Source organism: Quercus robur, chromosome 5 (genome assembly GCF_932294415.1).
Source record: "Quercus robur chromosome 5, dhQueRobu3.1, whole genome shotgun sequence".
NCBI classification, from domain to species: domain Eukaryota; kingdom Viridiplantae; phylum Streptophyta; class Magnoliopsida; order Fagales; family Fagaceae; genus Quercus; species Quercus robur.
Window position 1 is genome coordinate 10,655,214 of NC_065538.1, and position 14,524 is coordinate 10,669,737.

Consider the following 14,524-nt stretch of genomic DNA (forward strand, 5'->3'; position numbering starts at 1 on the left):
GATTTCTGGCTTTGATATAGGTAGTGTTGTAAATGAGTTGACTTTTGCCGATTAGTGCTTGTTTGAGTTTGGCTTGTCAATAAAAGCCTAAAGCTCGAGATTGGCTCAAGCTCATGACAAGCCTAGAATAATGTTTGAGCTTGAGCCTGTGGGAAAACCAGAAAGTTTGAGCTTGGCTTGGCTTGATTAATTAGTCAAGTCAAGCTCGAGCTTAATATCAAGCCCAAACTAAAGCTTGAGTCAAGCTTTTGAGTTTGAGATCTAACAAAATTACATTAGCGAATACTTAAATCTTCACAAATCAAGTTTTAAAAAAATAGCATACTCATTTTATCACACTTCTAGTCCCATTTATGATTAGCTATTGTTCAAATTACAATTTTACATAATTAATTTCATTCTTCATTGTTTATAGTTTTAGCATTTATTCAAAGTACAATTTTTGCACCCACATTAGATCAAAACTTGTTTTTAACTATTATAAATGAGATAGGGAAGGACCATACGTGGCCCACTTAAATTTTTATTTTTATTTTAAAAAAATCTAACTAAAGTCTAAACTATAAAGTAGTTCTAGGTTAGTTTAGAGGGAAGAAAAAAAAAAGGTAATAGGTAGTAGTCCCACTTTGGCCATGTCATTATTAAGATATGTGTAATAGGTTTATTTAACAAACACATATGAAGCTTATATATAAGTCTATGCTCTACTTGTTTTGTATCGAGCCTTATAGCTCACTAACTTGTTCATGAACAAATTGTTTTGCTTGGGCTTGGCTTTATTAAACAAGCCAAAAACTAAGACTCAAGCTTGAGTTATTTATAAACAAACAAATATAAACAAGCTTTTTTTAACCTGAGTCCGACTTGTCTAGGAATTAATGGTGGCACGAAAGTTAAAAAAAAAAGAAAAAAGTGAGAATATATGGACTATAGGGTGTGAGATATTAGTAGCGGAAAATTTTTGAATACTTTAGAAGTTTCTCTTCTAGTCAGTACCATTGCAAGATTTTCTTTAATTATTTTGCTATTGAGTAAATAGTACATGAAAATATGCTTTAGGTGATATTTAAGTATTTTAGACGAGATGTTAGGGAGGAGTGCATATTGTGGTGTGGTAGTTGTGGTAAGTAACTTACTCCTAATTTTTTTTATTTTTGCTTATACTATTGTATTATTAGGTACTGAATAATGTTTTACAATTGTTACAATGTTTATTTTAATTGTGTTAGCTATATATATTTAATATAAAGAATAAGGACTCATCATAAATATATTTAATTTCTATGTATATAATTTTACACAAGTAGTTAAATGAGATATTTTTGTTTGAATTATGTTTTTGGATAATCTGACCATGCTTTGAATCTCTGATACCCAACCAACGAGAGTTATTCATTGGTATCGAAACTAGTTTCATCTATAGCATCACGAGCCTATCATGTTTTTGGACCTAGCTAATAAGGGATATATATTAGCACATAACTAGTTTCATCTAAATCTGATGCCTAGTCATGAGGATATAACGTGACCATAGTCATATATATATAAGATTGTTAAGAATGTGAATATCTTTGAATATATGAACTATTTTAAGTCCATAAAACTTCTTATGTTTTTAGAATCCACATTATATATATATATATATTAACTTTAATACATGTGAAATATTTGACCTTATGCACAATGTATTATTTTGTCAATCTATATGCTTGTTTCAACTAGTTAGGATTTGAATACTTATTAAGTTGTCAACTCACCCCTCTTTGCCCTTTCAGATTTTGATCTTGAAGAATAGCATGTTTATGTGCTTTCGCTAGGATGTGCGCATGAGGGAAATTTAGGATTTACTGGAGTAAGATTTGGACTTTTATGTTTAAAAATTACCTTTTGTTTAGACTCCTAGTCTTATGAGATTTAGTCTCTTTTTAGTAGTGATGGAGATTATTATTATTTTGGACTTTTGTGCTTAATTTTATTTAATTTAATATGGCAACTGTTGAGGTTTATTATTGCCCTCTGAAGACATTACATGCTTATAAGGTGAAAAAACTAGTAAGTGTGTGGCTATTGTTGTGTGCTTAGCCCTCTTGGTTAGGTTTAGGGCGTGACAATATTTATGGTATAAGAGCCAGCCCGGTAACGTTATGTGGGCTTAGAGACACTACCCCCAAAGTGGGTGCTAATGATTACATCGGGGATTTAAGTGGATACAATGAGTTGGTGCAATGTATTTATATCTTATTTGAACTATGATACCAAGAAAGAGCTTTAAAAAGTCAGGTAAATTACCATTTTGGTTCCTAATGTTTACACTGTGTTAAATTGGTCTCTAACGATTCAAAATGTGTCAATTTAATCCTTAATTTTTTAGTATTGTGTCAAAATAGTCTCTATAGTTAAGTTTTGGATAAAAAATCCTTACATGGCTGACAGTGATAGTAAAAAGTTATTTTTATGCCACTTGGGTTCCACACTGACTACCACGTGGCTTGACTAAAAAAGAAAAAAAATCTCTCTCAAAATTTTCTAACGAACCTAACACTTACTTTCCCGAAGAAATCCCCAAGGAAGCCTAGGCTTTCTTGCAACAATGGCATCAAAGCATGATTCTAAGTCCCCCTCAAAGATCACCTACATTAGATTGTGCTCTTTTGCCACCACTATTGCTCACATTCATCGCACCGTAGTTTGTCTTTACTGTTCTATGTTCCATCTTTCTCCACTTTGGCTCTTCTTTCCTTTTCCCTTTGTGCCAATGGATCTCATTTACATTGCTATGCACTTAGAATCTTTGGTTGATTTTTAATTTCTTTCTCCAAATCAATATTTTCATCGAATAGTACTTGATTTCTCACTTTCCACATATGATCTATGACAACGATTACGAAGATTGTGAATTTTTTTTCTTCTGTTGGTGGTCACTTGATGAGGGGTTGTCGTTGCTAATTAGCGCTTCCACCCAAGTTTCATTGTGGATTCTTTTTTAGTGTAAATGCACTTTTAGTCCCTACGTTTTGATTCGATTTCTATTTTGGTCCCTACATTTTATTTTATCACTTTTAGTCCCTAAACCAATTAACGCGTTTCATTTTGGTCCTTTCCGTCAGTCAACAGACGGAAATTGCTGAGGTGGCAGCCGGAAGAATTAAAATATTATAAAAATGACAAATCACTCCTGACGCATCAGCATATAAATTTAAAAAATTAATTTATTAATTTTAACTAAATAATAAAATTAAAAACAGAATTAAAAACTAAAATTCACATGAATTAAGATTGTTCTTTATGTTCTTCAGATTGTTCTTCATTTTACAACTTGTTCTTCATATTCTTCCCAAATCAAACCCAGCAACCAAAAATCAAACCCAGATCACAAGAACACAAACCCAGCAACCTAAGAACTCAAACCCAGATCACTAGGACATAAATGAAAACAAGAAGAAAAACCCAAATTCAACACCTCAGAGATCGTCAAACCCAGCACCATCAGATCTACCACAAATCAAGATCATCGAATTCTTCATGTTCTTCCCCAAATTCTAACAAAATCAACACCAAATTCTCAGCAAATCAAACCCAGATTAAACCCAGATCAAGAAACCAATCACAACAAACCCAGATCAACACAATCAAACCCAAACCAACACAAACAAACCCAGATCCCACCACCAATGACTGACACAATCAAGCCACCACCACCCCATCGATAAAAAACATTTCTTCATAACATGAACTTCAGCTCAAAAACCCACAAAAATTCTAGAACATGACCACCACTGCCACTGAAAAAGTCACCAAACCCATCGATCAGTTAACAAACCCACGCCAAGACAGTGGTCAAGATCGGCAAGCTCCATTGTGGCCAAGACCAGGATGAAGGCCGAGACCGGCAAGCTCCATTGTGGCCGAGACGGAGGCCGAGATCGAGTTCCATTCTCTCTAAACCACCGCCGGCCTCCTTCCTTTAGATCTGCTCCAAATCGCCGGCCTCATCTCATTCTCTCCCTCTCTCTCTCTCTAAATCTAAGACTTACAAAGGCCAAATCCAAAAAGAGACACACGAGAAGAGCTGGGGGAGTCTAGACGTCGCCATCGAGGCCACCTGAAGCCGTGGCCGTGGCCGCCAAGGCTGACTGGAGCCACCGCTGTCGCCTGAGTTCACAAGAGCTGATGGGTTCGTGGGGATTGGGTTTGGTCTATCTAGGTTCACAGGTGCAATCGGTGGAAGTTTCGGTCTGGGTTCACCACTGCAATCGGTGCTAGGGAAGGTCTGGCCGTGTGGTGTTCAAATCCAATAAATTAGTTAAGTTTATGTGAAGTTTGGGTTCATGTGAAGTTTAGTTTAGTTTAGTTTCGGTCTGGGTTCACAGGTCTTGATAAGCTTCTGGGTTCATGTGAAGTTTAGTTTTTAATTTTATTATTTAGTTAAAATTAATAAATTAATTTTTTAAATTTATATGCTGATGTGTTAGGAGTGATGTGGCATTTTTATAATATTTTAATTCTTCTGGTAGCCGCCTCAGCAATTTCCATCGGTTGACTGACGGAAAGGACCAAAATGAAACGCGTTAATTGGTTTAGGGGCTAAAAGTGGTAAAATTAAAATGCAGGGACCAAAATAGAAATCGAGTCAAAATGTATGGACTGAAAGTGCATTTACGCCTTCTTTTTTTTTTTTTTTTTTTTTTTTTGGGGGGGAAAGTGGGTGTTAGGTTAGTGAGAAATTTTTTTGTGAAAGAGAAATTTTTTTGATTTTTTTTTTTTATTGAAGCAATATGGCAATTGTAGGCATCCCATTTCATTCTAACCTATATCCAAGCCCCCTAATCCCAATGACGAGAAATCAAATCTCTACCAAAATTATCAACACCATCTGTGGAGCCTAATGACTTAATAGAGCCCAAAATCTGATCCAAGAAACCAAGTACGAAGCCCAAAGTCCTTTTTTTAAGCCCTAAACCCTTTTTGAAGCCCAATTTCTAGAAGGCTTACAAAAAGTGCATACGTGTGCGTATGAACGTGTACACACTTAATTTAATACGTATGCATTCTTTTGGTTTTTTTTTTTTTTTTTTTGAACTAGTATGCATTCTTTTGGTTAGAAGCCTAAAACTGATTTTTCCATTTTTGGTGGGATTTTTGGTCAATTGATTTGGCCCATTGATTGATTAAAATGCCAATCATAAAAAAAAAAAAAAAAAAAAAAAAAAAAAAAAACCCCTAGCCTCACTAAGCCTATATATAACCCCACTTTCCACCACCAAAAAGATTCCCACTTTTCACCCATAGCAGAAGCTTTGCTACAATGACTCCAGAATACTTATCGAGTTTTTAAGAGTGTGAGAAGAGTTTTTATGAGGATTTGATTAAGTTTTTAAACCCTTGGTTATCGTAAAACTAATTATTTTCTCATGATTTCTCAATCATACTAACCATTTTTGTGATCCCATAGCCATCCTTTCATCAATCTTAGGTTTCTTAACCACGTATCCAAAACCAACATTTATCCAAGTTTTTAATCTGGTAGTTGATTTCAGCCGAGGGACCAGTCAATTCTTGTTTATTTGGTGTTTTTATGTTGTTTTAATTATTGAATACAATATTTATGTATCATGTCATGTTCTATGTTTTTTGTTTGATTTAATTTCTTTGTTTTGTTGCAAATATGTTAAAACCCTAGAATCTACCTCTAGGTGTGTACGCATCATCTTGTTCTTGTTGCTTTTTCTAGGAATCCAGCTTGAAGCCTAGACGCATATGCCAGCAGAAGGATGTGTACACATCTTTCTTATGGCATACGCCAATCAAGGCAGAACCCAGATTTCTTTCCTTTTTTTTTCTTTATTTGCTTAAATGCCATGTTTTATTATCTTTCCTTATTTGTTTTATTTGCTTTTAATAGGTATTTGCTGACTTGTTTTGTTTCCTTTTGTATCACATGCAATATATTACAAAATACCAAAAATACCTAAAAATCTTGTATATAGTTTTCTTTCCTTTTTAACTTCTGGGGTTCATCAAAGTGGTCATAAAATCTGAAAGATAATTATGAAAGGTAATTGAGCATTAATTGGAAGATTTTCCCTAAAAGATTAAAGTCAAATTCTAGATTAAAATCTTTCCAATTTGAGGTAATCAAGCTTTAGTGATAAAAAATGACTAATTTGAATTCAAACCTAAAAGTCAATTAAGAAAAAGACAAGTGAATAATGAGGTATTAGTTGCTAATCTTTCCTAAAAGGTTTAATGGTTTAATTCAAAAATTGTTAACAATCAAGAGATCATATTGCCTAATATATTGAAGATAGTTAAATTTGAATTTGAATGTTAATTAGAAAAGGACAAAGCATTTGATGGCTTCTCTAATTTGATGATACTTCCTAAGAGTCCCGGATATTTAAATTCAAACAAATTTTTTATCTAAGGGAATAAAAGTCAATTGATTAAAGAACGCTTTAAAAAGCAAAAATACATCTAAAGACCAAGAGTTTTTTTAATAAATGATGTTGAGTTTAATAAAGGAAAGACATTCAAGATTTCATGAAGACTCCACTCCAATTAAGTGTCACTTTTTCATAAGACTTAATCATTAATTATCATTAAGTATTCAACCCTTTGTTTGATATCCACATGTGCACACACTTGGATGATAATATATTTAGATGCTTAAGTGATCATGCAATTGGACGTTCGCTTACGCACGTTAATGATCGTGCTTAAATGATGAGGTGATTGAGCAGTAAAAGGTACATGCTCACATGCTTATATATCCTCACATGCTTGTATGCTCACATGTTCACATGCACATATGCTCTCATGCTCACATGTTCACATGCACATATGCTCTCATGCTCACATGTCTACATGCTTTGATGATCGCACACTCACTTACTTTGATGATCACTGATAACGCCTTAAAATGTATACTTGTTATATATTTATATGGGCGTTATCTCCTTATTACTATACTTAATTTGTATAATTAAGCCATGATTTGCATTAGTCCCTATTATTTATCTTTACATAATTTCTTGAATAAGATGCTATTCATTGTATGTAATTTTCTACTTTCAGGAAATCATGTGAGAAAGATGAGTTTACAAGAATTTGTGAGAGAATGGAGGCCAAACTAGAATTAAAGTGGAGCTAAAGGGCCATGCTTAAATGTCTAAGGAGGTGCAGCTGGAGTGCTTGGATCGTCTACCATGATTGGAAGCTTCAAATAAGGAAAGAAATCAAAGAAGCAGAATCTGAAAAGGAAAAATCTGATTTGAGCACTGATCAGTATTTTGGGTGTATCTCTCTCCTCAAAAATCCAATTGACACAAGGCCAGATGGGTTGGAACCGTGACTTAAATATCTACAACTTTCCAGTTTTGAGTTTTTCTAAATTCTCAATTTTTGAAGGCCAAAATTAACTCACAAGTTACTGCTGTAAACCTGGACGGAAATTAAAATAGTAAAAGTTTTTTTCTTTGGACAGTGGAAAACGAATTTTGGAGAGAAAAAAATTGTATTTTCCTTTCTCTAATGGCAGCCTAAACTCTTTGCTAGGGCTAGGGGTTATGTTTCTTCTATATGGTATGAATATTCAATGTAATTCTTTCTAGGATTTTATCTACAACATATTTGATTGTTCAATTAGATTTCTTTTGATGCATTAGTTCTTCCATGCTTTCAATAAGTTCAATCATATTTTTCTTATTGTTTAGATGAATTTCTAATAGTTTCAAATAGAAATCAGGTTTTAAAGTGAATAGGTTTTTCTGAAAACTTTTCTAACCGCATTATCAATCGAGGTTATCATGCGTTCTTGAATTGTCTCAGTTCAACCGAATCATAAGTTTTTAATTGTATAAGAACAATCAATTATGAAATAGATATTTTCTTAGATCACAAAGAATTTCATATCGATATAGGGAAACACCCCGATGCCCTAGTATTTACATTATTGATTTAAATTAGTTTTTATCATTATTCTTGTTAACACTCACCAAGCAAAAATATTTTTCTTCTTCACCCAAATTTTTTTTTAATTATATTGTTTTTGAATTTACCCCACTCCTTGTGGTTCGACCTCGGTACTCCGAGAATTATATTGCTACGATCTCCTGCACTTGGGAGTGAGCAAGCAATCACATGTTTGGATGCTCCCATGCTCATACGCTTTGATGATCACATGTTTGGATGCTCCTATGCTCATACGCTTTAATGATCATATTGTCACATGTATTTGTGTTCACATGCTCACATGCTTAAATGTCCATATCTTCACATTCAACCATGTCCACATGTCTTCATGCTTAAACGCTCATATGCTCACATGCTTATATGCTCACATCTTCCCTTGTTTAGATGCTCACATGTTCATATGTTTAGATATTCCCATGCTTGAATGTTCATATCTTCACACACTTGCATGTTCACATGTTTGGATACATTCTTTCATGTTCACAAGATCAGTTTTGCATATGCTTACACCTTCCTTGGACCTTCACATGATAGTTTGCCTTTCACATGTCTACTACGCTTTTCATATTTGTTTCACATGGCATGTAAACAACCTCTAGCTACGATTGAGCAGGCTTGGGGTGCCTAACCTCTTCCCATTGTGTACCCTAACTCCGGACCTTGTTTGGTGGGAAGACCTTCATGGAGTCGTGTTTTGGTTCCTAGACCTATAACTAGGTGGCGACTCCTTTTGCCTCTTTTTAAGAGGCATCTTGTACTCCCAGACTCACATCAATTTGAGTCTAAAATTGCTTTTAGGGAGGTTAAGTACCACGTACCCTGCCTTCGCAAGAAAGAACTGACATGTTGAAATGTCATCTAAAGGGAGTACGAATCATGAAACTTGCAGCTATGTGGAAATCTAGGTGGCATAAAAACAATTGTTACCTATCCTTGCACAAAGTACTTAGGGGTCTAGAGGAAAAAGGGTTCGAGTTGTGAATTTATTAGTAACATATTATAACTATCTCAAAAAAGAAAAAAATTCATTATCACCATTAGCCTTGTACGCATTTTTCCCCCAAAAGTTAATGACATTGACTCTTTTGACACAATAACAAAAGGTTGGGGACAAAACAAACAAATTTGAAACATTAGGGACCAACTTGGCTCATAGTCTAACCATTAGGAAGTAAAATGGTAATTTATCCTAAAAAGAATTGCTACATATTTCATTTGATGAATTTCACACATCAAAAATTTTGAGGACTAAGTCTAGTATAGAATAAAAAAATAATATTTTTTTATAAACAATATTTGTTTATATTGAAATTACATTAGGCACATTGACAGATAAACTCTTTACAAGGATTACAACAACTGTGACATTGAGGGTGGTTTTTAGTTTCCTCAATGAAAGTATTGAGTGTGGGTGATAATTGAATATGTAAGCAACTCTAAAGAGGTTGCCATTATGTGTATTACTTGAAATTTGGGGATCTTCTAAAAATACATTCGGGATGAGCAGGATAGCTACATTCTCCACAGTAATAGAACCAATGCTTTTGGTCTCGTTTATTTTCACATATATCACAATAATATTCACTGGAGTTATCTTCAGCAGAATAGCAGAGAGTGAATGGATGCTCATGTTCTTTGTACATTGTAGAAAGTGGTAGTGTTGCGCATTTAAAGTCCAATGCAAATTCACAATTGGTACATCGGAATACATGGTTTCCTTTACCACCACAAGCAGTGCAAGTTTGTAAATTAGCTGTGCTGGAGAGGATAAGTTGGTGCTCATGACCTTCATGGGTAAGGATGTCTGGTGTCAAACTACATTGAACATCAAGTTCAAATATGCATGTCTCGCAAGTATAGATGAAACCATTGCAACGCCAACCACATGAATAACATGCAAATGTCTTAGTCCTACTAGGTGACTTTGCGAGGAGGGTGAGTGGGTGTCGATGAAGGGGGTGTCGTTTTTTTTTGGGTAATTTTGCACAAGATTCATGAAGGAAGAATTTACACTTTACACAACTATAAAAAGGAGGGCAAATGTCTCGTGCACACCCATTGCATTTTTGGTTATTTTGAGCCTCATTAACAAACTTTAAGTCATGATCATGACTAAAGTGTGCAATTTCTATGGCTATTTGAGTTCCATCCTCTCTTTCAATGAATTTTTTGACTTTGTAAGTTGTTAAGTCAACTGATTCATCAGGCTCTGAATCTTCATCTTCGTCTTCATGTTCCAAAATATTTATGTATTCTAGGTTTCTCATGTCCAAAGAACAATCAAGATGGGCAACAAAATTGCATTTGGAGCAATAATAAAGCCCATAGCGTGTGTCCACTTTTTGAACACAAAGTTGACAAAATCGAGACTTAGTTTGATGGAATTCAAGGGAAGAATGGGTGAGGTGGAGCTGGTGCCTGTGACGTATAACTTTGATTCTTTGTGGGTAAAAAGCACAACTTCTATGAATCCAAAGACTGCATGGAGCACACAGATTAGGGATGCCCTTTCCTTCTTTGCCACAAATGTCACAAGTGAACATGATTGACTTGCCAATGGGAGTCAATGGGTGGTCATGGAATTTAGCTTTAAGTTGTAAAATAGCACATCTGACGTGAAGGTTAAAGTTGCAATAGTAACATCGATAAGTGTATTCATCATGAGTTTCTTTACAAAGTTCACATTTGCTATATTCTTCATATTTGCCATATTCTTCATATTTGCCATATTCGTCATAGTGATATGTCCTTTCATTATAGAGAATAAGAGGATGTATTGGGTGCAAAGGGTGGTACACTCCAAGGGGTAGTTCGGCACAAGATTTATGATGAGGGTATGTAAATATATCACATTGTATACACCTATAACTAGGACCAAATATTAGTTCCCAACACCCATAACAGAACCGTTGTTGTCTCTCATCTTCATCAAAGACCAAGGGATGTTCTGGATGGCAAAAATGTTGAAGTAGCTCCATCTTTTATCACATGCACAAACAATATAACATCCAATTTATTTAGAAAAAGAAAAGAACATCACAAAGGAAAAAAGCAAAATAGAGAAAGTGGTGTGAGAATTGCTTTTGTGTCTAGTAGCCTTTTTTTATTGCTTAATTTCTCTGTGAAAAACCAATTTTGAAGTTTTCTTTTGCTTGCAAAAATTGTGCTTTGAATAAATGCTAAAACTAGAGACAAAGAATGAATAAATGAATTTAATTATGTAAAATTATAATTTTAACAATAGCTAATCATAAATAGGACTAGAAGCATGATAAAATGAGTACACTATTTTTTTTTTTTAAACTTGATTTTGGAGATTTAAGCATTCGATAATGTAATTTTGTTAGATCTCCAGCTCAAAATCTTGACTTAAGCTTGAGTTTGGGCTTAATCAAGCCAAGCTCAAACTTTTTGGCTTTCCCACGATCTTAAGCTCAAATATTATTTTGGGCTTATCACGTGCTCGGGCCAAACTCAAGTTTATGACTTTTACTTACAAGCCAAGTTCAAATATGCACTAATTGGTAAAGCTCATTTCGTTTACAACCCTAACTATATCAAAGCTAGAAATCCTTGGCAGTATAGGATATTTGACTCGTGCTAGAAATACCAAATAGCTTCACCTATGAAAAGGGAACAGAGGACCAATCTTATGTATTTCGATACAATCATATGTGTGTATATATATATATATATATATACTTTTTTTTTGGGATCTAGTAGTCTATTGGATCAATAGTCACCAAATCTTACAAATAGTCTACTATTCCTCAAAGAAAAGCTTGCATCTAAAAGAATCTCGATTTGATTGATTGTGTGTACGTTGGTGTGTGATATTGAGTCCCACATTGGGCACATATTGGGTTAAACTAGCCTTTATTAACAACTATAAGAACCCTCAATTGTGACTAGTTCTTTTGAGGAATAGTGCAAATGGGGGTGGGTATTCTGTTGAGTGATTTGATTGTAAAATATACCTTTAACTTATTGTTTTGGAATGTAAGACAATGTTATATAAAGTTTAAATTATTGAGATAGATGGGAGTCATTCTAATTGATTTTTTTTTTTTTTTTAATTAATGGGAATGCGCCTTAAAAGTTAGGAGTAAATAGGGAAAAAAAGGATTTGGCAATGTTTGGAGCAAATGTAAACTATCTTACTATTAGTATGGGGCAAAATGAAAAAAGTTGAGGAATTAGGATCAAGTTAGACTTTAGGTAACCTTTACAAAAGTTATATTGCTCAATGCTTTTATTTTTTTTCCATAATATTTTTTTGATAAACATAATAAATTTCTTTCCTACAACTATCATGCTTACCAAAAATTAAAGTGATATATATATTTATATATATATATAATTATAGGTAAAGCAAAGAAAAAATCTAATTAAGTTTCAAATTGGAATTTAATTAGAATCTAATTCTGCGCCATGTGTCACATTTAATCTAAATTTTATAATTTTGTACTAAGTGAGTTAATTTAGTGTAAAAACTGAATTTCAATTAGAGTTTAATTTTGCGCCACGTCTCCCATCTTATCTAAATTTTTTAATTTTTGTGCTAAATTAGTTAATTTAGTGTAAAAAATGATGAGTCTAATATTATAAACCATAAAAAACATAATCATATAACTAAAAAAAAAATCAAATTTATAAGTCATCTATATATATATATATATATATATTAATAGGTAAAGCTTAGAGAATATTGAATTAGAATTTGAAATTATAATCCAATTTTGCGTCATGTATCTAAATTTATGTGGGAACTACACCATAATTATCCATTTAAGCTTGTACCATGTGTCTACTTAAGTTTTTTAATCCTTGTGTCAAGTGAGTTAATGAGTTCAAAATACTAATAATCTAATATTAATAAAATATAATTAAAAAAAAAAAAAACAATCACATATACTCAGTAAAAATCACTACATGTTTTTCAAAAAATAAATAAAATAAAAATCACCATATAACAAAAATCATCACATGTTCTATCTTATTAAAAATTAGAAAAAAAATGATCATAAGTAGTATTAAATTTAGATAAGAATTTTTATATGTGACTAATTACGTTTACTTAAAAAAAAAATTGACTAATTATCTGTATTTTATGATAAAAATTGTGTTTAATTTTAAATGTATCTATATGTATGCATGAATGCATGTGTTGCATGCTTTAAAAAAAATTAATTTGACTAATTATTTATATTTTTATAATAAAAATTTTGTTTAATTTTAAATGCATCCATGTGTTTGCATGGAGTTACATGCTAGTTTTTTACTAATGTCAAGGTGCTTAGGCATTAAAAGTAAACCACCAATCTTATAAATTTAATAGTAAATGACAACTAATTATTCAGAAGTTTTGCATGTATTAAACAATAATAGATATTAAATAAAAGCTTGGATTCAAGAGAAGAGTGATTTATAAAAAAAACATGATATACCTTTTATCAAAGTTACATTAAATGTGACATAAATTTAGGAGTAATATATCTCTCACAAACACAATTATAGAGTTATTTCAAGTGCAATAAAATTTTACTACATTTAACATCTGTATGACAAATTTTAAGCAAATAAAGCAACCCGCTATTTATGAATAGTGTTAGAATAATACACACATACATATATATATTAAATAACTTTGCAAAAGTATTTATCAATACTTACAGAAACACAAATCCAAATTTCGGTTCGAAAAACACTTAGGAAAGCTTCAAGTCAACCTCAATTTCAATTTTGTTAAAGTAAATCTCATGTAGAACTCACCTAGAAGTTCTACTATATATAGGATTATTATGCATATGTAGTAGGCAAGACAAGACATTTCTTGCAAACTTAGACTTATGATTCGTGGAAGAAGAGAAGTAAGCATGCATCTCTGCTTGCTTGTGAACTTAGACTTATGACTTAGAACAATAAAAGTAAGCAAACATTTATGCTTTGCTTGCGAATTTGGACTTATAACTCATGTGGAACAATAGAAGTAAGCAAATATTTATGCTTGCTTGCGAATATGGAATTACGTTAACGCTAAAGTCCTAAAGTTGCAGGCTGGAACTTAAGTGGACCCCAAAGAGTCCAATAGTGGTTTTTTGTATTGGGTACAGCTCCAGATGTCTTTTATTTTTTGATGCTATTGTAAAGGAGCAGACCCAGCTAACTATCTTGTAAGAATTCATTGGGTTTGATGAAAAAAGAAAATATGGTAAAACCAACAAAACGGTGGTGTGTTCGTGATCGTATAAACTTCTAAGAGTTTGAAGGGAGAGCCTTAGCCTCCACTGGGAGTGTGCTCGTGCAAAAATGGTGTTGCTGATGTCGACACAATACCAAAATGGAGGGCTTTTGTTCAATCATCAATGAAACAAAAACCAGTAAATTAAAAAACCAAAGCTAAAGTTCAAAAGCATCAAAAAGTGTTTGATGATTGATGAAAGTATTAAAAGCCAGAGAGAGAAAGAGAGGTAGAGGTTACTGGCCGTTGGGATTGTGAGTGAACTTGAGAGAAGAGCGTGGAAATATGGAGAAGAAGAGTGGGTTGCCGTAG

The 14,524-nt window shown here is 33.1% G+C and overlaps 1 protein-coding gene across 2 annotated transcripts; it reads right to left on the minus strand.

Annotated features, from left to right (window-relative positions):
- Positions 1-9,303: 9,303 nt before the first annotated feature.
- On the minus strand, positions 9,304-13,722 carry LOC126725114 (uncharacterized). Of its 2 annotated transcripts, XM_050429637.1 has the most exons (2): positions 13,645-13,722; positions 9,304-10,949 (listed from the first exon to the last, which is right to left on the minus strand). In XM_050429637.1, the coding sequence occupies exon 2, from the start codon at positions 10,947-10,949 to the stop codon at positions 9,432-9,434; it is 1,518 nt and encodes a 505-aa protein (XP_050285594.1). In that variant the 5' UTR covers positions 13,645-13,722; the 3' UTR covers positions 9,304-9,431. The 2 variants fall into 2 exon arrangements, with proteins under 2 accessions (XP_050285594.1, XP_050285595.1); XM_050429638.1 differs by lacking the exon at positions 13,645-13,722 and having other exon boundaries at positions 9,304-11,261.
- Between the last annotated feature and the right edge of the window lie 802 nt (positions 13,723-14,524).